General features: G+C 38.1%; 1 protein-coding gene across 1 annotated transcript; it reads left to right on the top strand.

Moving 5' to 3' along the window:
• The first annotated feature begins 1013 nt into the window (after positions 1-1013).
• On the top strand, positions 1014-17714 carry LOC124964829 (olfactory receptor 50-like). The gene is made up of 3 exons (XM_047525495.1): positions 1014-1502; positions 1819-1826; positions 16775-17714. The coding sequence occupies exons 1-3, from the start codon at positions 1014-1016 to the stop codon at positions 17712-17714; spliced, it is 1437 nt and encodes a 478-aa protein (XP_047381451.1).
• Positions 17715-21757: the final 4043 nt, after the last annotated feature.

The following is a 21757-nucleotide window of genomic DNA, read 5'->3' as shown; positions in this document are numbered from 1 at the left end:
TAGATCTTGCCACACTCACCCTACACTATGACAAACAGTACCATGTAAAGAAATTTATATTATAGTGAGTATCTTCCTGAATTTTGAGAGGATAGGGAAAAACCATATCTCCGTGTTGAATTATTTTCTCAACTGTAGTCTATGTCTAATTTTAAGAAGATATGAGATTGTAAGAAGATATGATTCCTTCTTTTGTTTATCTTTATCTGCATTAAGTCCTTTTGGAAATTATTCCAAATTTTATAACATATCCCTGTAATTTTAATCATCTCCTGATAATTGTAATCATCTAAATTACTGCCTTAATCTCCTATTCAGATTCCTGCTGACTCTCTTGCCTTGCCAAAGTGTGCTCCTCTACCAGTAGACAGGAAGTTACTTAAAACTTTCAGTCACATGTTTACTCAAGCTTTTTCTTGTGTCCACCTTTGCTTTGAGAATAGCTTAAAAACTCTCTATCATGTCAGCAAGTTCTCCACGTCCTTCCCAGGGTGATCATGCTTTTAAATTTCTCTATCCCTTCGATACCCTGCACCTGTCCCTTCTAAACAACTAACTACAGTGCTCTTATCTTGATCTTCATATGACAGACTTTTATATCCATGATTCCCTTTAAAGAACATGAGAGAAATTGCTTCCTCAAACTGTGGTCTCATGTAATTGGACAGTCTGTCAAAGTTGTGAACATGCAAACTTTAATTCCCTGATCTCAGATTTTCATCATAAATCCTGGATTTCTCAAACTGGTTCCTGGTCTCATCTGATGATCATTTAGATGATATTTTATGGTTTATCCAAAAGACACTATGTTGGTTCCTAGGTGGACAAATAACATTCTTTTTTCAGATGATCAATAGAACATTAGTGTGGCAAAAAGTTTGTGTGATTCCACTTAAAATGCACCTACTGACTAGTTCAAAATGACGGTTTTCTTGTATAATATTCCCAGTGACTTCTCATTATTATACTTTTCCATCTCTTTTTTGTCTCCAGAAATAGATAGCAAAAAGAGCATGAGGAGGGAGAACCAGAGCAGCGTGTCTGAGTTCCTCCTCCTGGGGCTGCCCATCCAGCCAGAGGAGCAAGGCATGTTCTACACCATGTTCCTGGCCATGTACCTGACCACAGTGCTGGGGAACCTGCTCATCATCCTGCTCATCAGGCTGGACTCTCACCTCCACACCCCCATGTACTTCTTCCTCAGCCACTTGGCCCTCACTGACATCTGCTTCTCCTCAGTCACAGCTCCAAAGATGCTCATGAACATGCTGATGCAGACTCAGTCCATCTCATATGCTGGGTGCATTTCCCAGGCATATTTTTTCATATTGTTTGGGGCTCTTGACAGCTTCCTTCTGACCTCAATGGCCTATGACAGGTATGTGGCCATCTGTCACCCCTTGCACTACACCACAATGATGAGACAGAGCCTCTGTTTCCTGCTAGTGGTTGTGTCCTGGGTCTTGTCCTCTGCCATTGCCCTTGTGCACACCCTCCTCCTAGCCCGGCTCTCTTTCCTTAGAGGTAACACTCTCCACCACTTCTTCTGTGACCTCTCTGCCTTACTTAAGCTGTCCAGCTCTGACACCACCATCAATCAGTTGGTCATTCTCACTGTAGGATTTGTGGGCATTACCCTGCCATTCATGTGTATTCTGGTCTCTTATGGCCACATTGGGGCCAGTGTCCTGAGAAGACCCTCCATCAAGGGGATCTGCAAAACTTTGTCCACATGTGGCTCCCACCACTCTGTGGTTTCTCTGTACTATGGAGCAATTATTGCACTCTACTTTTTCCCCTCATCCAATAGCAATAAAGACAAGAATGTCATTGTGTCTGTGTTGTACACTCTGGTCACCCCCATGCTGAATCCCTTCATCTACAGTCTTAGGAATCGGGATATGAAAGGAGCTCTGGGAAACATCCTGAGGAGAGCAGCATTTTCAGGATGATGGAAATGGTCTTACTATATTTATGGGATCTTCTCAATCCCACATGTTTTTCATGTCCTCTCTGAATTGTTGTTTTTCATGAATCATGATGTGGCACTCTTTTTTTTTTTCTGTCTGCATTTTAGCTTGGATGATTTTTCTGTTTGATTACTTTGATATTAAGATTTTACTAATGGTTTTTATAAACATGCGTGCATTACTGTCTTTTCCTATATTTTTCATTTTCTTAGGGTGTCACTTTACATACATACACACACACACACACACACACACACACACACACACAGCCACACACATTCCCCATAAGCCCCCTTTTAAAGATCGGGCCTGATAACAAAATAGATGGCTTTCTTAAAGGACCAGGCCATGATCTAAACAGAATGGTTATGTAGGTCCCAAATGGTACAAAAATATTTACTTGGAATCTTGTAGTTTCTAAAGATACTTTTGAAACCTCAGTTATTTGAATTCTTCTGAATTCAAATCCAACCTCAGCAAAAGTGAAGTGCTAAGAAACTCGGTGAAACATTATCTCTAAATAAAATGAAAATAAGGCTGACTCATTAGTCTAGTACCCCTGAGTTCGATTCCTAGTACCAGAAAAAAAAATTATTTAACAATGTCTAGGCTTAAAATGTGGAAAATTAGCAATATTACTGAAGTTTCTATAGTCCTTCTCAATTGTTTTTTCTTTCTCTTGGAGACACCCAGCATCTTTGCTATTTTAAATAACCCTTTATTTTTCATTTGAATTATTAAATATTTTTAATGCATTATCATTATGCATAATAGTGGGGTCATTTGACAAGTCCATAAATGCATATGTCACTTCTATTTTGATCTTTCAATATTGACTGTTGAATATTGCATATAAATGAAATGACTATATTTATTCTGCTACATTTTGCTTGTGTTGTCTACTAGTGCCTTTCTGAAACGTATCTATGCATTTTTATATTCCTCTGTAACACTACAGCACATTTATCTAGTGTATTAATAGTATCCATTTTATCATTAAGCATTTTGCTAATACAAACAATGGAGGTAGAAATATTTTTGTGCATGCATCGTGTATGTATATACAAGAGGTTCTGTAAACCATATATTCATAAGTACTATTGCTGGATTGTGGGGTATGCAGGTCCAATTTAACTATCATTGCTAAACTCTTCTATAAAATTGTTACACTAAGAAGTCAGTCTAAAAAGGCTACAGACTATATGATTCCAACTATATGACATCCTCAAAAGTGCAAAAATACAGAGATAATGAAATAATCAGTGGTTGCTAAGGGTTTTGGGTGTGGGAGAGGGAAGGATGGTTAATAGAGCAAAAGGAATTTTTAGGGCAGAAATGTTATTCTGGATGGTGTTGTAAATTTGATACATCAGTATCTATTTTTCAAAAAAAATAAAAACCCAAACACACCCAAAGAAATTACCTCTGTTCAACACAAATCATAAACTGCAATGTGGATTATGGACTTTCATTAATAATAATGGATCAGTATTCGGTCCATTCTAGCAACTGTATTATAACAATGCAAGCTGTTACCAGGGAAAACATTGGCAGGTAGGTAAAAATTATTAGTAGGAAATTTTTGTCTCAGTGTTTCAGTATACCTACAACCACTCTGGAGAAAGCTATAGTAATTTGAATATCTTTTCTCCTTTGCTTCTTAAACAACACTTGGTGATGACAGAGTTTGAAACATTTTGCCAGTGCAGTGAACAGGGAATGACATCCCATTGTGCTTTTATTCTCTATTTCCTTGATCATTCATGAAATGAAACATTGTAGCACATGTTACTGGCTATTTGTGACTGAGATGGCTGACTATGCACCCACACTTCCTGATCTGTGAGGTTGTCACTGGGAGGGAGCTGCTACATTGTCTTCAGATCCAGGTGGTTCTAGGTGACATGTTGTCCCCAGTAGAGGAAAATATGTGCTTTTTTCTGGGATTTAAAAAGCATGTGGATCTCCTCGACTCTGGGATGGAAGTAGACCACTCTTGCTTTCAGAGAGGATTGGGCCTGGCTCCTGAATTACCATATAGGGAAAAGCCTTCTACCCAGTTGGAGACCCACACTGGACCATTAGAACAACCATTGTTATCCTGATTGCTATGATGTAAAATGCAAATCATGTCTTTTTCCTGTGGGTTTTTTTTTTAAGTTGGGGTTTTATTCTCTTACTTATGTCATTGTATACAGTCTTCATACAATCTGTAAGTTAATCCTTTGTCCGTTGCTTATTTTGCAAATGTCTCCCATCATTCACAGATTTTCACAATTTACCAATGCCTGAATCTAAGGTGCTTCATGTTTTAAGCACATCCACTTATTTTTATTGGTGCTTATTAATCATAGAGAACAATTGATTTCATTGTGTCACAACTGTACATGCACATGGCACAGTTTAATAAGACTTGCTCCAAATACCTGTGCTTGCTCTCCCCTCCTCTCCTTGAGCCTCTGGCTCTGCCCTAGCCGTCTCCCTTTGACTTTCATGACAGCCTTTTCATTTTTTCACCCTTCTGGCTTCCACACATGAGAGGAAACTTTCCATGCTAGTGTTGGTCTGTCTTTTCTAGTACATGATGCTCTCCTATTCCATCCACTTCCTGAAAGGACTGAATATGTCCATTTTCTTTATACTTTAATTTGTTGATGGACACCTAGGCTGTCTCTGAAACCTGGATATTGTGCCATTTGCTATCATAAACATGGGTAACCATGCATCTCTAAAGTAGCCGACTTCAACATTTTGAATAAACACCAAGGAATGGTATAGCTGAATCATATGATAGTTCTGTTTTTTAGTGATTTGAGGAACTGCTATACTGATTTCCATTGTGTCTGTATTATTTACATTCCCACCATAGTATAAAAGAGCTCCTTTTCCACCTACGTTCTTGCCAGCATTTACTGCTATTTGTACTCTACATTTATATTTTTTTTTGAAACTGATATATAACAAAATATACCTTTTTTGGTGTGTAATTAGTAGACTGTGAAGTCAGTAAGTGTATAGGAATTTTTTTTTTTGTCGTGTGATTACTTCATTCCTTTCTATTGCTGAGTCACATTCCATTTTATGGATATAACAGCCTTCATCTGCTCATCAGTTGAAGGATATGTCAGTTTCCAATTTTTAGTTATTATGAATAAAGCTTCTATGAATATTCATGTATTTATTTGTGTGTGAATCTGAGCTTTTGTTTCTTTAGGATAAATTCATAGGAGTTAGAATGTGGGATCATATAATAAGTATATATTTAACATTGTAAGAAACCCTTGGACAACAATCAGGCCCCGTAGGACCCCTGGCCGGACTGACTGAGCCCCATCTCCAGGATCTTTCATCCTGACCAATCACTCCCTGCCTCTGGGGACCTCACATCAACTGACTGCTCCCTGCCGCTAGAACCCCAAGACCAACTGACTGCGCCCTATCACTGGGACCACAGACCCACTGATTGCACCCAGCCTCCAGGATCACACAACCACACCAAACACACTGAACCTCCAGGACCCCTGCCTGACCAAATGCATCCCGTCTCCAGGACTTCCAGCTGAACACGTCCACACCCTGAGTTGCAGCTCCCCATTTGCCAGCACATTTTGAAACCAGAGTGGCCATCTTGGATAATCCTGGAAGTCGTACCTCTGATCATTAGCTGGGGCAAATCCCATCCCGAGACACCTGTGGGAGACTTGAAGCTCATTGTCAGGTACCTCTCATACATCAGGCTACTGAAGACTGGGAAGTTTCATTACTATATGACTGTTATACTGTAGATTTTCTTTTTTTCTCCTTATAGAAAAAATTTAAGTTTTTATTTCTTTACTTTTCTTACTCTCTTTTCCTTTTGTTTACCCGTACCCTCAGAGTCTCTTTCTCCCTTTTTTGCATGCTAACATCCATTTCTTTTGATTACACTCTCACCTTTCTATTATCTAGGACTTCTGTATAATCTTTTCTTATCCCATTAACAGCCACATTCTACATCCCTCTGCATCCTCTTTGTCCTCCATTAGAAACTGCAGACCTTATTGCAAATCTATTGTTTTATTGAAGATAGTATTTTAAATCATTCTGTTGTGATGACAATTTTGTTATTGTCCTCATAGGGGCTATTTGGTCTAGGATTGCATAGTGTCTGATTTGGGTACTGCTAATATTGATTTCCCCTTAAAGAAAAGGTTTTAGAAACCTATAGGGCTACTATAAACCTATAGGGGAAATCTGCAATTCCCCAGACCTGCACTGCTAGAGGGGAAGATACATGAACAACATGAAAAAACAAGGGAAGAAAATGATCCAGACAAATCTAGATTCTATATTAATAGAATCCAACGACAGTATGTTAGAAGAAATGTCAGAAAAAGACTTCAGATAATACATGATTAAGATGATTCATGAAGCAAAGGATGAGATAAGAGAGCAAATGCAGGCAATTAAGGATAATGCCAATAAGCTGAAAGAACACCTGCAGGAAGCAAAAGATCATTTCAACAAAGAGATAGAGATTCTCAAAAAAAACCAAATGGAAATCCTTGAAATGAAGGAGACAATAAACCAAATAAAAAACTCAATGGAAAGCATCACCAAAAGAATAGACCACTTGGAAGACAGACAATGAAGACAAAATATTGAATCTTGAAAATAAAGTTGCCCAAACAGAGAAGATGGTAAGAAATCATGAACAGAATCTCCAAGAACTATGGGACATCTTGAAAAGACCAAATTTAAGAATTATTGGGATTGAGGAAGGCACAGAGATACAAACCAAAGGAATAAACAACCTATTCAATGAAATAATATCAGAAAATTTCCCAAACCTGAAGAATGAAATGGAAAATCAAATACAAGAGGCTTACAGAACAAAAATGCACAGAATCACAACAGATCCACACCAAGGCACAATATAATGAAAATGTCTAACATACAAAATAAAAATAGGATTTTGAAGGCTGCGATGGAAAAGCATCAGATTACATATAGGGGGAGACCTACACAGATAGCAGCCGACTTCTCAACCCAGACTCTAAAAGCTAGAAGGGCCTGGAACAACATATTTCAAGCTCTGAAAGAACATGGTTGTCAACCAAGAATCCTATAACCAGTAAAACTAACATTGAGATTTGAAGATGAAATAAAATCCTTCCATGAGAAACAAAAGTTAAAAGAACTTACAAATAGAAAGCCTGCACTACAGAACATTCTCAACCAAATATTCTATGAGGAAGAAATGAAAAACAACAATGGAGGTCAGCAAAGGGAGAAAATACCTTAGAGAAAAGCACCCGAAGGAGAAACCAAGCCAACTTAAAAACCAAAAATAAGCCAAATTACTGGGAATACAAATCATATCTCAATAATAACCCTGAACGTTAATGGCCTAAACTCATCAATCAAAAGTCATAGACTGGCAGAATGGATTAAAAAGAAAGACCCAACAATGTGCTGCCTGCAAGAGACTCATCTCATAGAAAAAGACATCCACAGATTAAAGGTGAAAGGATAGAAAAAAACCTACCATGCACATGGACTCAGTAAAAAAGCAGGGGTTTCCATCCTTATATCAGATAAACTGTTCAAGCCAAAGTTAGTCAGAAGGGATAAAGAATGACATTTCATACTGCTTAAGGGAACCATAAATTCGGAAGACATAATGATAGAAAATATTTATGCCCCAAACAATGGTGCATCCCTGTATATCAAACAAATCCTTCTCAATTTCAGGAATCACATAGACCATCACACAATAATTCTGGGTGACTTTAATGCACCGCTGTCACCACTAGATAGATCTTCCAACCAAAAATTGAACAAAGAAACCATAGAACTCAATAACACAATAAATAACTTACACTAAATAGACATAAATAGAATATTCCATCCATCAATGAGTGGATTCACTTTCCTCTCAGAAGCACGTGGAACCTTCTCAAAAATGGACCATATGTTATGCCACAAAGCAGCCCTTAGGAAATCCAAAAAAATAGAGATACTGCCTTGTGTTCTATCAGATCATAATGGACTGAGGGTAGAAATCAATGACAAAATAAAAAACAGAAATTACTCCAACACCTGGAGAATAAATAATATGCTCTTGAATGAAACATGGATAACAGAAACATCAGGGAGGAGATAAAAAAAATTCCGAGGTCAATGAGAATGATGATACAACATATCAAAATCTCTGGGACACTATGAAAGCAGTTCTAAGAGGAAAATTCATTGCATGGAGTGCATTCCAGAAAAGAATGAAAAGTCAATAACTAAATGACCTAACATTACAGCTCAAAGCCCTAGAAAAAGAAGAACAGAATAACAGCAAAAGTAGTAGAAGACAGGGAATAATTAAAATCAGAGCTGAAATCAATAAAATTGAAACAAAAGAAACTATTCAAAAAATTGACAAAACAAAAAGGTGGTTCTTTGAGAAAGTAAACAAAATAGACAAACCCTTAGCCACACTAACAAAGAGAAGGAGAGAGAAGACTCAAATTACTAAAATTCGTGATGAAAACGGAAATATCACGACAGACACCACTGAGATACATGACATAGTTAGAAGCTACTATGAAAATCTGTATTCCAAAAAAATAGAAACTACCAAAGACATTGACAATTTTCTAGAGACATATGCTCCTCCCAAACTGAACCAGGAGGACATATACAATTTAAACAGATCAATATCAAGCAATGAAATAGAAGAAGCCATTAAAAACCTACCATCCAAGAAAAGCCTAGGAGCAGATGGATTCTCAGCCGAGTTCTACAAGACCTTCAAAGAAGATCTCATTCCAATACTTCTCAAAGTATTCCAGGAAATAGAAAAAGAGGGTAAGCTACCAAACTCATTCTATGAAGCTAATGTCACCCTCATACCCAAACCAGGAAGACACATCAAGGAAAGAAAATTTTAGACCAATATCCTTGATGAATATAGATGCAAAGATCCTTAACAAAATATTGGCAAATCGTATCCAAAAGCATATTAAGAAAATCGTGTAACACGATCAAGTGGGGTTCATCCCTGGAATGCAAGGATGGTTTAACATCCATAAATCAATAAACATAATCCATCATGTCAATAGACTTAAGGATAAGAATCATATGGTTATTTCAATTGGCGCAGAAAAAGCGTTCAACAAAATACAACACCCCTTCATGCTCAAAACACTAGAAAATACAGGGATAGAAGGAACATACCTGAACATTGTAAAGGCTATTTATGCTAAGCCCATGACCAACATCATTCTTAATGGAGAAAAACTAAAACCATTCCCTTTAAAAACGGGAACAAGACAGGGATGTCCTCTTTCATCACTTTTATTCAACATTGTCCTCGAAACTCTAGCCAGAAAAATTAGGCAGACTAACGAAATTAAAGGGATATGAATAGGAAAATAGGAACTTTAGCTGTCACTATTTGCTGATGACATGATTCTATATTTAGAGGATCCAAATAACTCCTCCAGAAAACTTCTACACCTCATCAATGAATTCAACAAAATAGCAGGCTATAAAATCAACACGCATAAATCTGAAGCATTTTTATATGCAAGAGACGAAATATCAGAAAGGGAAATGAGGAAAACAGCTCCATTTGTAATAGCCTCAAAAACAATAAAATACTTGGGAATCATGAAACGAAAGATGTAAAAGATCTCTACAATGAAAACTACAAAATATTGAAGAAAGATATTGAGGAAGACCTTAGAAGATGGAAAGATCTCCCATGTTCTTGGATAGACAGAATCAGTATTGTCAAAATGGCCATACTACCAAAAGTGCTAAGCAGATTCAATGCAATTCCAATTAAAATCCCAATGATGTACCTTACAGAAATAGAGCAAGCAATCATGAAATTCATCTGGAAGAATGAGAAACCCAGAAGCGAAAACAATCCTTAGTAGGAAGAATCAAGCAGGGGGTATCTCAATACCAGAACTTCAACTATATTACAAAGCAATAGTAACAAATACGACATGGTATTGGTACCAAAATAGACAGGTAGATCAATGGTACAGAATAGAGGACACGGACACAAACCCAAAAAATACAATTTTCTAACACTAGACAAAGGTATCAAAAATATGCAATGGAGAAAAGATAGCCTCTTCAACAAGTGGTGCTGGGAAAACTGGAAATCCATATGCAACAGAATGAAAATAAACCCCTATCTCTCACCCTGCACAAAAATCAACTCACAATGGATCAAGGACCTCAAAATGAGACCAGAGACCTTGCATCTTATAGAAGAAAAAGTAGGTCAAAATCTTCACCTCGTTGGCTTCGGATCAGACTTTCTTAACAGGACTCCCATAACACAAAAATAAAAGCAAAAATCAACAACTGGGATAGATTTAAACTAAAAATCTTTCTCTCAGCAAAGGAAAATATCAGCAATGCGAAGAGAGAGCCTACAGAGTGGGAGAATATCTTTGCCACTCATACTTCAGATAGAGCACTAATTTCCAGAATCTATAAAGAACTCAAAAAACTCTACACAAAGAATAGAAATAACCCAATCAACAAATGGGCTAAGGATATGAACAGACACTTCACAGAAGTAGATCTACAAGCAACCAATAAACGTATGAAAAAATGTTCACCATCTTTAGTAATAAGAGAAATGCAAATCAAAACTTCACTAAGATTCCATCTCACCCCAAATAGAATGGTGATTATCAAGAATGCAAGCAACAATAGGTGTTGGAGAGGATGTGGGGAAAAAGGTACACTCATTCATTGCTGGTGGGGTTGCAAATTAGTGCAGTCACTCTGGAAAGCAGTATGGAGATTCCTTAGAAAACTTGGAATGGACCTACAATTTGACCCAGCTATCCCACTCCTCGGCCTATACCCAAAGGACTTAAAATCAGCATACTACAGAGATGCAGCCACATCAATATTCATAGCTGCTCAATTCACAGTAGCCAGACTGTGGAACCAACCTAGATGTCCTTCAATTGATGAATGGATAAAGAAACTGTGGTATATATATATACAATGGAATATTACTCAGCTATAAAGAATAATAAAATTATGGCATTTGCAGGCAAATGAATGAAAATGGAGAATATCATGCTAAGTGAGATAAACCAATCTCAAAAATCCAAAAGGCGAATTATCTCGCTGATCAGTGGATGATGACACATAATGGAGGGTGATGCGGGGGCACGAATGGAGGATGGAGGGACTGTATAGAGGGAAAAGAGGGTGGGATGGGTGGGGGGGAAGGAAAAAATAACAATGAATCAAACATCATTACCATATGTAAATGTATGACTATGCAAATGGTATGCTGTTACTCCATGTACAAACAGAAACAACATGTATCCCATTTGTTTACAATAAAAAAAAAAAAGAAATCCTCAAACTGCTTTCCAGAAGGGTAGAACTACTGTCTCATACTTCCACCAGCAAAGTATGAGAGTTTCAGTTAGTTTACATCCTTGCCAATCCTAAGTTTTGCCAGTGTTATTTATTTTGGACATTCTAAAAGATGTTTTATAGTATCTCACATGGCTTTACTTTACATTTCCCTAATAGCTAATGTTGAATACCTTTCCAGGTGGTTAACTTTTTATATCCTTTGTAAAAGTTTTCAAATGTTTTTATTAGTGAATTATAGTTATACATAATAGTGGGGTTCATTTTGAGAAAATGATACATGCATAGATTATAATTCACTCCACTTCAGTCCCCAGTACCTCCTCTTTCCCTCACCTTCTACCTCTCCCTCTCTTCTTTGTTGTGGTTTAGATATTAGGTGTCCCCCCATGAAAGCTCATGTGGAGACCATGCAAGAAAGTTTAGAGATGAAATGATTGGGTTATGAGTGTCTCAACCTAATAAGTATATCAATCCCCTGTTAGGGACTAACTAGGTGGTAATGTAGGCAGGTAGGGTGTGGATGAAGGAGGTAGGTCCCCAGGGGCCATGCCTTCAGGGTTTGTATTTTGTCTATGGTGAAGGGATAGTGTCTCTCTCTCCCTCTCTCTGCTTCCTGGTGCCATGTCCTTACCTATTTACCTCCAGCCCACTTCTGTCATGATGTTCTGCCACACCTTGGGACCAGAGCAAATAAAATTGGCTGTTTATGGACTGAGACTTCTGAAACTGTGAGCTCCAAATAAACTTTTCCTCATCTAAATTTGTTCTTATCAGGTCTTTTGGTCATGGTGGTGAAACAGATGACTAAAACTGAGATTTGGATCATTTCTGTGACTAACATGACTGCATGGTTAAGAAAGTTTCGGAGATTTTTGGAAATTATGGGAGGAATTTGGAAAAGTTTAGTGATGAGAACTAGAAAAGTTTTAGAATGTTATCACTGGACCTTAATGGGCAATTCTTGTGGGAGTTCAGAAGACAAGGATACCAACAGGACTGTGGACAGTAAAGACTAGGCTCACAAAGTTTCAGAAGAGGAAGAAAACTCTATTGGAAGTTGGACTAAAAGCATTTGTGTTATGTTCTGGCTAAGAAGTTGTCTCCATTTTGCCCATGTCCTGAGATTTTCTGTAAGATTGATTTTAAATGTGATGGACTTCTTAATTTGGTGGAAGAAATTTCTCAGCAGTATAATATTCGAGAAGTGGCATGTAGATTACTGGTAGGAGTTAACTGAGTTTATTTTGATAATCAGGAGCAAAAAGCAAAGCAGAGAGATTTGAACAACTTGCATTTTGGGCAAAACTTTACTTTGAAGAGGCAGCATGCCCTACTCCTTCAAGTCACATGGAAAACCCAGGATTCATTTCACTGTGATCAGCTGTCCAGACACTAAGAGTCCCTGTAGCTGTGTTTCAAGTGGGTCTGGATTCTGCTCATTCTGCTTGCAGGCCTTGGCATCATCAATGTAGCTCTGGTTTTGCAGGTATGAAGAATGCAAGGATAACAAGGTCAGGGGGGCTTCCACTGAGGTTTCAAAGGAAGGCCTGGGATCCCAGGAAATCTCTGGCAAGTTTGAAATTCCCATGGGCAGTGTTTAGAAGGTGATGCATGAAGTTGTGATTGTGACACTAAAGCTGCAATGGATGCAATGGATACCCCAGGAAGGAAGAGATGACAGGAATGTGGCACATCTATCCTTGAAGGCTGCAGACAGGCACCGTGTCCACCATCTCCTGAATGAGCAGTAGCACCTGGAGCCCACTAAGGAAGAGCCAGAGGCTTAGGAGAACTGGGGTGTATGCATGTGAAAATGTAAGAAGATGGGCCAGGCTGCACTATGAGGAAATTGCCTAAGACCGTTCATTTGGGTGCACAGTTGTCTTAGAAGGTTTTCTGGAGGTGGGATTCGTGACTGGGGGTTCTCTACAATGCTGTGCAATGCTGAAGTGATTGCTATATGACCAGTTCAGGAGTAGAGTCAGGTCCATTCTAGCTCTAGCGTCAGCACCAGAGGTAGAGTCAACTACAGAATTGGTGGGTTCTCTAGTATCAGCTCTACCACCAGCTCTCTAGCTAGATCTGTATCCAATATTGCAGATCGAACTGGAGGTAGCACCAGTTTCAAACTAGAGCCTTCACAGCCGCAGGCTCACACTAGTTATGGTGGCAGAGATAGCTCCAGTGGAAATTCCAGCTCCCGTGCCAGCAATACAGTCTCCTGTAGAACTGTATGACCACACTGTTAAAATAAAAGATTAGTGGTCACTTCTGGGTGATCTTACTAGGTGCACCAGGGACCTCTCTGGAATCTTGTTAGAGTATTATGCATTGATACAAATTTACCAAATTAAGTCACTAGTTCATTAGTATCTGAAATTTGTGTTGCATGTAGCTATATAGCATGATTTTAGAAATATATCCACATGTACTCTTGTTCAGAGATTGGGGTGTTAGACTGTTTCTGGGGTTCTTTTCTTTGGAGTGAAGGGCTTGGCATGTGTTCTAGGCAAGTGCTTTACCACTGAGCTACATCCCCAGTCCACTTGGTATTCTTGACACCAGTGGGGTCCAAATGGGGTCAAAAGCAAGAGACTTTGGTTACCACATCCAACTCCAGCTTGGCTTATTATAGAACCTGAATTGTACTTTCCCCAAGGTCACCTGAGAAGACAAAAACTCTGGTGAATCATCAAGTTCCTAATTGCAGCCTTCTGATTATTATTATTCCTTCAAGGGCAAACTCTCTTATGCCTGCTTCAACAAGTGGTTCTTCACCCAAGGGAGCCAAAGGTGATGAAGTAATTATATCTGGTTTGTTTTAATTTAGAGCTCAGATGGAGGATTGCCCCCAGGTCTTCTCCATGGCTTATAACACTGAAACTCACACAGATTTCTCAAGACCTGTGAACCAACTGTATGTATCTACCTTCTTTGTTTCTGTATGGACAGCTTTTCTGTCTGTTGCTATGGAACTTTGAGTGCCTTAGAGACTTCACTTGCTTCACTGTATTTTTTTAACTTCTAGAGAGAAACAGAAGAACCTTTGCATGACTTGTAGCTGAAGGTGTCTCTGCTTATCATCCAATGGCCATGACAGAGCAGGGTTTGAATTCATATTAAGTAGTATGATTGTATGTTTTTGTGTTCATGTGCACAAGTGTGTGTGTGTGTGTGTGTGTGTGTGTGTGTGTGTGTGTGTGTACAGGTTGTCCTACCATTCCCTAGATTTTACTCCTCATCACATAATCTCTAGATTCTACCCCTCATCACATCATACTATGGCAGACAGCTCAATATACAGTAATTTATCTTGAATAAGTATCTATCCAAATTGTGAGGACAGGGCAAGAAAATAAAATAAAATAAAACTCCATGTAGCATCATTTGTCTCACACTGATTCTACATCAAATTTTTGAGAGGAAGATACAAAAATTAAACCTCCTTTCCTTATCTTTAGCCCCATTTTGTGTTGTTGGGTTTTCTTACATATTTCTATAATTTTGTCCATCTCTACTGCCCCATCCAGGTGCAACAAATATACTTGGTAGCTAAATTACTGGAATAGCCTACTATTCAAATTCTTGCTGACATTCTTCACCTTGTTATAATTTGATCTCTACTGAGTAGAAAGGAAGCCTTGTGAAATTATTAGGCACCTCCTTACTTAATCCTTGTTTGTGTTTATTTTACTATTGTTCTATACCTGATAACAGAAAAGGCCTTGCATACTGGGTTTCTTGATAATTCTCCAAATCATAAATTTCCCAGGCTTACCATGGTGTGGAGTTTTCTCTGTTCCTCAGATGCCCTACCCCTGTCCTCTCCAGACTCCCAATAAAAGTGCCTATTATCATAATCTTCCTACAGTATGTTCTTCTATTAAGGACTCCTTTTGGTGAACACATAAACAATTGGTTTTCTCATCCATGTCTCTTGTAATTTCACAGGCTATCAAAATAGTGATACCTCCAATTTCATTTCTGAGACTTTGCCCTACACATATATTTGCTAGTAAGCAAAATGCACAAGAAAAATTTGGTTTATTACAATATTTCTGGAAATAGAAAAATTATAGAAACAACCTTTATGACCAACAGGTAATTATCATTTTCCTTGTGATAAACTAATTGTTACCAACATGGTAATCAGTAACATAGCTGAATGTATAATCCATCTAGGTTATTATTTCACATTAATAGGATTTTAAACATAGGTTCATGTAGGAGTTTTAAAAATGATTTCAATCAAGTTGGGAGAATTAGTATGTTGATACAAATTTTAGTTGATCACCCAAAGGAGGGGTGAGTGAGATAGTAAGACATCTTAGCTCTCAAAGAACAATTTCCTTTTAAGGAGTCCTTACATAGAATATGGACTCTATTCCTTAGTAGCCAGGTTATCATGTTCTGTTTTCCTATTCTTTGTGACTGCTTTCATGGATAGGTCTGGTCTGAAGGAGAGGAAAAGGAATGATAGTATAAGCAACATAGAAGAAATGTTAGAAACCTGACCAATAAATACAGGCTAAGAATCTTTGGCATAAAACCTAGGCTAGGAAATGTGAGAAAGGAGAAAATATCATTGGCTTTTGTTAGACAGACACAGTAATTCTTTCACAGGTACAAGACATGGCTCGGCAGGTTAAGTATTTCCCAGTGTTCTGATGACTTCCATAAAAATGACCTGCTTTAAGTTGAGGGAATATAGGAAGTAGGATTTGAAAGAGAACCTATTATTACTGCACATTCAATGAAAATTCCCAGAGAAAGGATGACAGGGCATTGAAAATGTTTACTGGGGAAGTCTTTTCTTAAAGGAATGAGCAACGGGTGCACTGTGAAATTTGTCACTAGATATTTTGTTATTGGCTGCCATTCATGCTCCTGACTCCTTGTTTTGACCACCGCAGATGACTCTTGCCCCAGTTCTCCAGATCCTGCTCTCTTGAAAATCCAAAGCAGCCCACTGTGTTCTCTTATCTTGATCAAAGGCTTGAAAACAAAAGTGAAAGTGTGTTGCAGAGGTATGGGGAAGGTTATGAGGCCAACGAACCATAGAGATCATCTACTAGTCTTTCTATTAGCTATTACTAACATGGTCTTCCACCTCGATCTCAAATTTTCATCATTACTCCTCAAGCTGAACCTGGTAGGATCTGACAATCATTCAGATGTCTCATGGTTTCTCCAAAGGATGCTCAGTTGTTTCGTAGGGAGACAAATGAAATCTTTTGTCCAGACCATCGCTAGACAATTAGAGTGACCAAAAGCTCAAGATATTCAGGTTCAAATGCACTTACTGACTAGTCCAAAACCATGATTTTGTTGTAAAATATTCCCAGTGACTTCTCATTCTTTCCCATTTCCATCTATTTTTTGTCTCCAGAAATAGATAACAAGAGCATGAGGAGGGAGAACCAGAGCAGTGTGTCTGAGTTCCTCCTCCTGGGGCTGCCCATCCAGCCAGAGGAGCAAGGCATGTTCTACACCCTGTTCCTGGCCATGTACCTGACCACAGTGCTGGGGAACCTGCTCATCATCCTGCTCATCAGGCTGGACTCTCGCCTCCACACCCCCATGTACTTCTTCCTCAGCCACTTGGCCCTCACTGACATCTCCTTCTCCTCAGTCACAGCTCCAAAGATGCTCATGGACATGTTGATGCAGACTCAGTCCATCTCATATGCTGGGTGCATTTCCCAGGAATTTTTTTTTGTATTTTTTGGGGATCTCGACAGCTTTCTTCTGACCTCAATGGCCTATGACAGGTATGTGGCCATCTGTCACCCACTGCATTATCCCAGAATCATGAGTCAGAACCTCTGCTTTCTGTTAGTAATTGTGTCTTGGGTTTTATCCTCTGCCAATGCCCTTGTGCAAACTCTTCTCCTAGCCCGCCTCTCTTTCCTTAGAGACAACACTCTGCATCACTTCTTCTGTGACCTCTCTGCCTTAGTCAAACTGTCCAGCTCAGACACCACCATCAACCAGCTGGTCATCCTCACTGTAGGATCAGTGGTCATTGCTGTGCCATTCATCTGCATTCTGGTCTCTTATGGTCACATTGGGGCCACCATCCTGAGAAGACCCTCCATCCAGGGGATCTGCAAAGCCTTGTCCACATGTGGCTCCCACCTCTCTGTGGTTTCTCTGTACTATGGAGCAATTATTGGACTCTACCTTTTCCCCTCATCCAAAAACACTAAAGACAAAGATGTCATTGTGTCTGTTTTGTACACTCTGGTCACCCCCATGCTGAATCCCTTCATCTACAGTCTGAGGAATCGGGATATGAACAGAGCTCTGAGAAACATCCTCAGGAGAGGAGGCTTTTCAGCATGATGTAATTTGTCTTTTTTTATAAATTGGGCACAGGACCTCATTTTTGCACATACTTTCTTTTCTCTCTGAACTGCTGTTTGTGAATCTTGATGTGGCTCTTTCCCCTCAGCGTTTATTTCATCTTGGATATAGTTTCTGTCTGTGTTTGTCTTATTGGTCATGAGAATCATGGGAAAGTTCTCAACAAATCAACTTGCACATTTTTTTTCCCATAGTACCCTTTTCCTGTAGACTTTAAATCTTTATACATTTGTCATTTTTATCACTGGATGGTGTGTAGCCATAGACATTCAAATCAATTTTTTTTCCTCTCTCAAGATAACAAAAATATATCTTCTGGTGGGTTCATGATTTTATTTTTGTGTATAATTTTGTAATAAATGTCAAATTTGTTTTTGTGAGTGACCTTAGTTAGAAACCTGATTTTACTTTTGTTTTTATGCATTTTTATTTATTTGCATTTATTTTTAGTGCACACATAAAATGTTACATATATATATATACATATGTATGGAACCATGTGACATTTACTTTAACATTTAGAATTGCATAATGTTGAAATATAGAAAAGCATACAAATTTCTTCTAATATATATGCCTTCTTTCTATAAAATTGTTCTGAATAGTTTCTTCTAGTTTTTTTGAAATATTTATAACTTTATTTTTACTTGTAGTAACTCTGCTGTGCATTAGAACTTAAGAACTTATTTCTCCTATATAGCTATAACTTGGTATCCATTAACCAACATTTCCCCATCCCTGTCTGACTTATGCTCCCAAGCAGTTCCTACTATCTTATCCATTGTCTAATTCTTTTTGTTGTTGTGTTAGATGATGATAACTTTTTCTTTTTGAGAGGACCCAGGCACAAATTGAAATGATTTGTCTTCCTGGAAAAGGCCAAGACAACGGTCCAGACAGAAGAGACCCATTTCCCCAGCAGTGAACAAAACGGTGAGGGGAGCTGTCCAGATCCTCGGAAGGTCATCTGGACATGTGATACAGCAATGAGAGACTTTTAAAGGTCCATCTAGGGGGTGATGTGATTTGCACAGGCAGTCCATTCTTACGGCTCAACCTTTCTGGGTGTGGACTGGAGAATGGCCAGGCAGGATGCAGGAACTCTAGGAAACCTGAAATGAGTTCAAGCATGTCTTCATTTCAGTTTAATCCAACTATATTTTATTTAAAAAGATACTTTCCTTGGCCAAGTACATAAATGTACTATCCTATGTTTCCATATGAAATGGTAAGGTTTTGTCTTTAGGTCTTGAGAAACTGCCTCTGCTCAAAGTAAAGGTGATACACTTCATTGCTATAAATTGATCACAGTGACAGAATTTTTTTGGATTTATTATTTCCCTGACTTTACTGTTTGGTGTGAAGGAGGAAATTCTGATTTAAGAAAGATGTAATAACTAGCCAAGTGCTGCTATGCTAACAAATATTTGGTGGGAGTGGAATTTAAACAATTGCATGTGTGCATGACCCAATTCTGAGACCTATAAGTCACTTGAATGCTTTTCAAACATAAGCAACATTTTAACCCGTGTTATTATATGTAAACAAAATAATGTATATAAGATACACAGTTTAAATAAATGTGTACGTGTGTGATGCAGTCTTGTCCCATGTATGTGTGTGATGCTGTCTTGTCCTGTGTACGTGTGTGTTCACAAGGATGCAGGTTTCCTAGCACTTCCTATTGCAGAGGCTGTCCTTTCTCCAGTGCCATGTTTTGGCACCTTTGTTGCAACTCAGTTGACTTAGACACATGGGTTTACTTCTGAGTTCTGTCTCCTTGGTGTATGTGTCTGTCTTTGTGCCAATAACACATTGGATGACTTTAGTACTGCTCTATAGTATGTCTTGAAATGAGCTACTGTGATTTTTTTTTTTTTTTTTTTTTTTTTTGCCTTCAAGGATGCTTGGGCTATCAGGCTTTTTTGTATTTCCACACGAATTTTAGTATTCTTTTTTTTTTTTCTGGTTCTGTGAGGAATGCCATTGGTGTTTGCTGGAGACGGCATTGAATCTCTGATTGCGTGTAAAGTTGGACAATAACTGTGTCCACTCTTCCTATCCATAAACATGGGAGACCTTTCCACCTTTTAGTGTTTCTCAACTTTCTCAGTGTTTTGGAATTGTCACTGTGGAGCTCTTTCATCTCCTTAGTTGAGTTTATTCCTTGGTGTTTTATTACGTTGTTTTGTGACTATTGTGAATGGGATCACTTTCATAATATCTTTATCAGTACCTCTATTGTTGGTATATATAGTTTTCCTATGTCAATTTCATATCCTGCTACGTTAGTGCATTTATTTATTAGCTTAAATAGTCTTTTGGTGGAGTCTTCAGGCTTTTCTATGTACAGAATCACATCATCTTCAAACAGGATTGGCATGACTTTCATTTATTTCTCATTCCTAATTGCTCTTGCAATTAGTAGTGAGCGTGGAAAATGTAGTGAGTGTGGGCACTTTTGTCTTGCTCCTGTTCTTGGAGGAAGTGTTTTCGGTATTTCTCTACTCAGTGTGCGGCTGGCTAAGGTTTGTCGTACACAGGCCTCATTCTGTTGAGGTGTGACCCTTCTGTTCCCATCATAATAAGGTCTCTTATCAAGAATTGGTGTTGAATCCTATCACGTGGTTACTCTGCATCTGTTGAGATGATCATATGATTTTTATCTTTCTTTCTATTCATATGGTGCATTACTTTTTCTGTGTTTATTGAGCCATGCTTCATGCCTGGGATGAAACCAACGTGATCATGGTGTGTGATCTTTTTGATGTGCTGTTACGTTCAGTTTCCTAGTACTCTGTTCAGGATTTTTCCATATATGTTCATCAAGAATATTCATCTTATTTTGTTGTCTTTTTCAGGATTTGGTAACAGTAATGCTCACCTCGGTGCAAATTTAGAAGGGTTATTTTAATTCTATGGAATATTTTGGGAAGCACTGGTAATAGTTCTTCTTCAAAGCGTTGGTAAAAGTCTGCAGTGAAGCCTCTAGTGCTTGGATTTTCTTTGTTGGGAGCCTTTGGAAGGTAGTGGGAAATGAGACTGATGAAATTATGTTATGTGTATGTGCAAATAAGGCAGAATAAATCCCACTAGTATGTATCATTGTGATGTTCCAAAGAAAAACTTCAAATTATTGATTTTTATTATTAACTATTATTGGTCTATTAGGTTATTATATGCTCTTGGTTTAATTTTGGTAAGTTATATATATCCAGAAATCTGTCAAATTCTTCCAGATTTTCCAGTTTTTCAGCACACATTTTTTCAAAATCCCTAATTCATTGAATTTCTTTGTTATTAGTTTTAATGTCTCCTTTTTCACCTCTATTTTTGTTTATTTGGGTTTTCTTTCCCTTTTTTGTTGGTTTAGTTAAAGCTTGTCAAAAAAAATTCTTTTTTTTAACAGGGATTGAACCCAAGGATGCTTAACCACTGAACTACATCTCTAACACATTGTATTTTTTCTTCTGAGACAGGATCTTGGTAAGTTGTTTAGGGCCTTACTAAGTTGCTAAGGCAGGCTTTTAACTTGTGATCCTCCAGCTTCGGTCTCTTAAGCTCTGAGATTACAGGTGTGGTCATGGCACCTGGCAAATTTTACAATTTTATATTTTCAAAGACCCAAGTCTTTGTTTCTTTGATTCATTGTATTTTATTTTTTCTGCTCTGCTCTTTAGTATTTATTTCCTATTAATAATTCTGAATTATTTTCTTCTTCTAAGTTCCCTGAGATGCATCATCGCATTGCTCATTCAAAATCCTTCTTTTTTCTTGATGTAGCCACTCATTGCTATAACCTTTCCTCTGATTACTGCCTTGCTGTGTCTTACAGGTTTTGGTATATTCTGTTTTATTTTCTTTTGTTTAAAGGAATTTTAAATTTTCCCATGTGACTTCCTCAGTGACCCACTGTTTACTCAGAAGTGTCTTGTTTATTATCCATGTATTTGCACAAATCTAAAACTTCTGTTGTGGTTGATTTCTAATGGGACGTGGTTGGGGGCTTTTATTTCTTGATT

This window comes from Sciurus carolinensis, chromosome 14, assembly GCF_902686445.1.
Source record: "Sciurus carolinensis chromosome 14, mSciCar1.2, whole genome shotgun sequence".
Taxonomy (NCBI): domain Eukaryota; kingdom Metazoa; phylum Chordata; class Mammalia; order Rodentia; family Sciuridae; genus Sciurus; species Sciurus carolinensis.
Note: the sequence above shows the minus strand (reverse complement) of the source record. Positions and strands in the feature narration are given on the sequence as shown.

What these genes read in the sequence shown, in the direction of transcription:
- LOC124964829 (XM_047525495.1), top strand. Translation starts at nt 1,014, where the DNA reads ATGAGGAGGGAGAACCAGAGCAGCGTGTCTGAGTTCCTCCTCCTGGGG.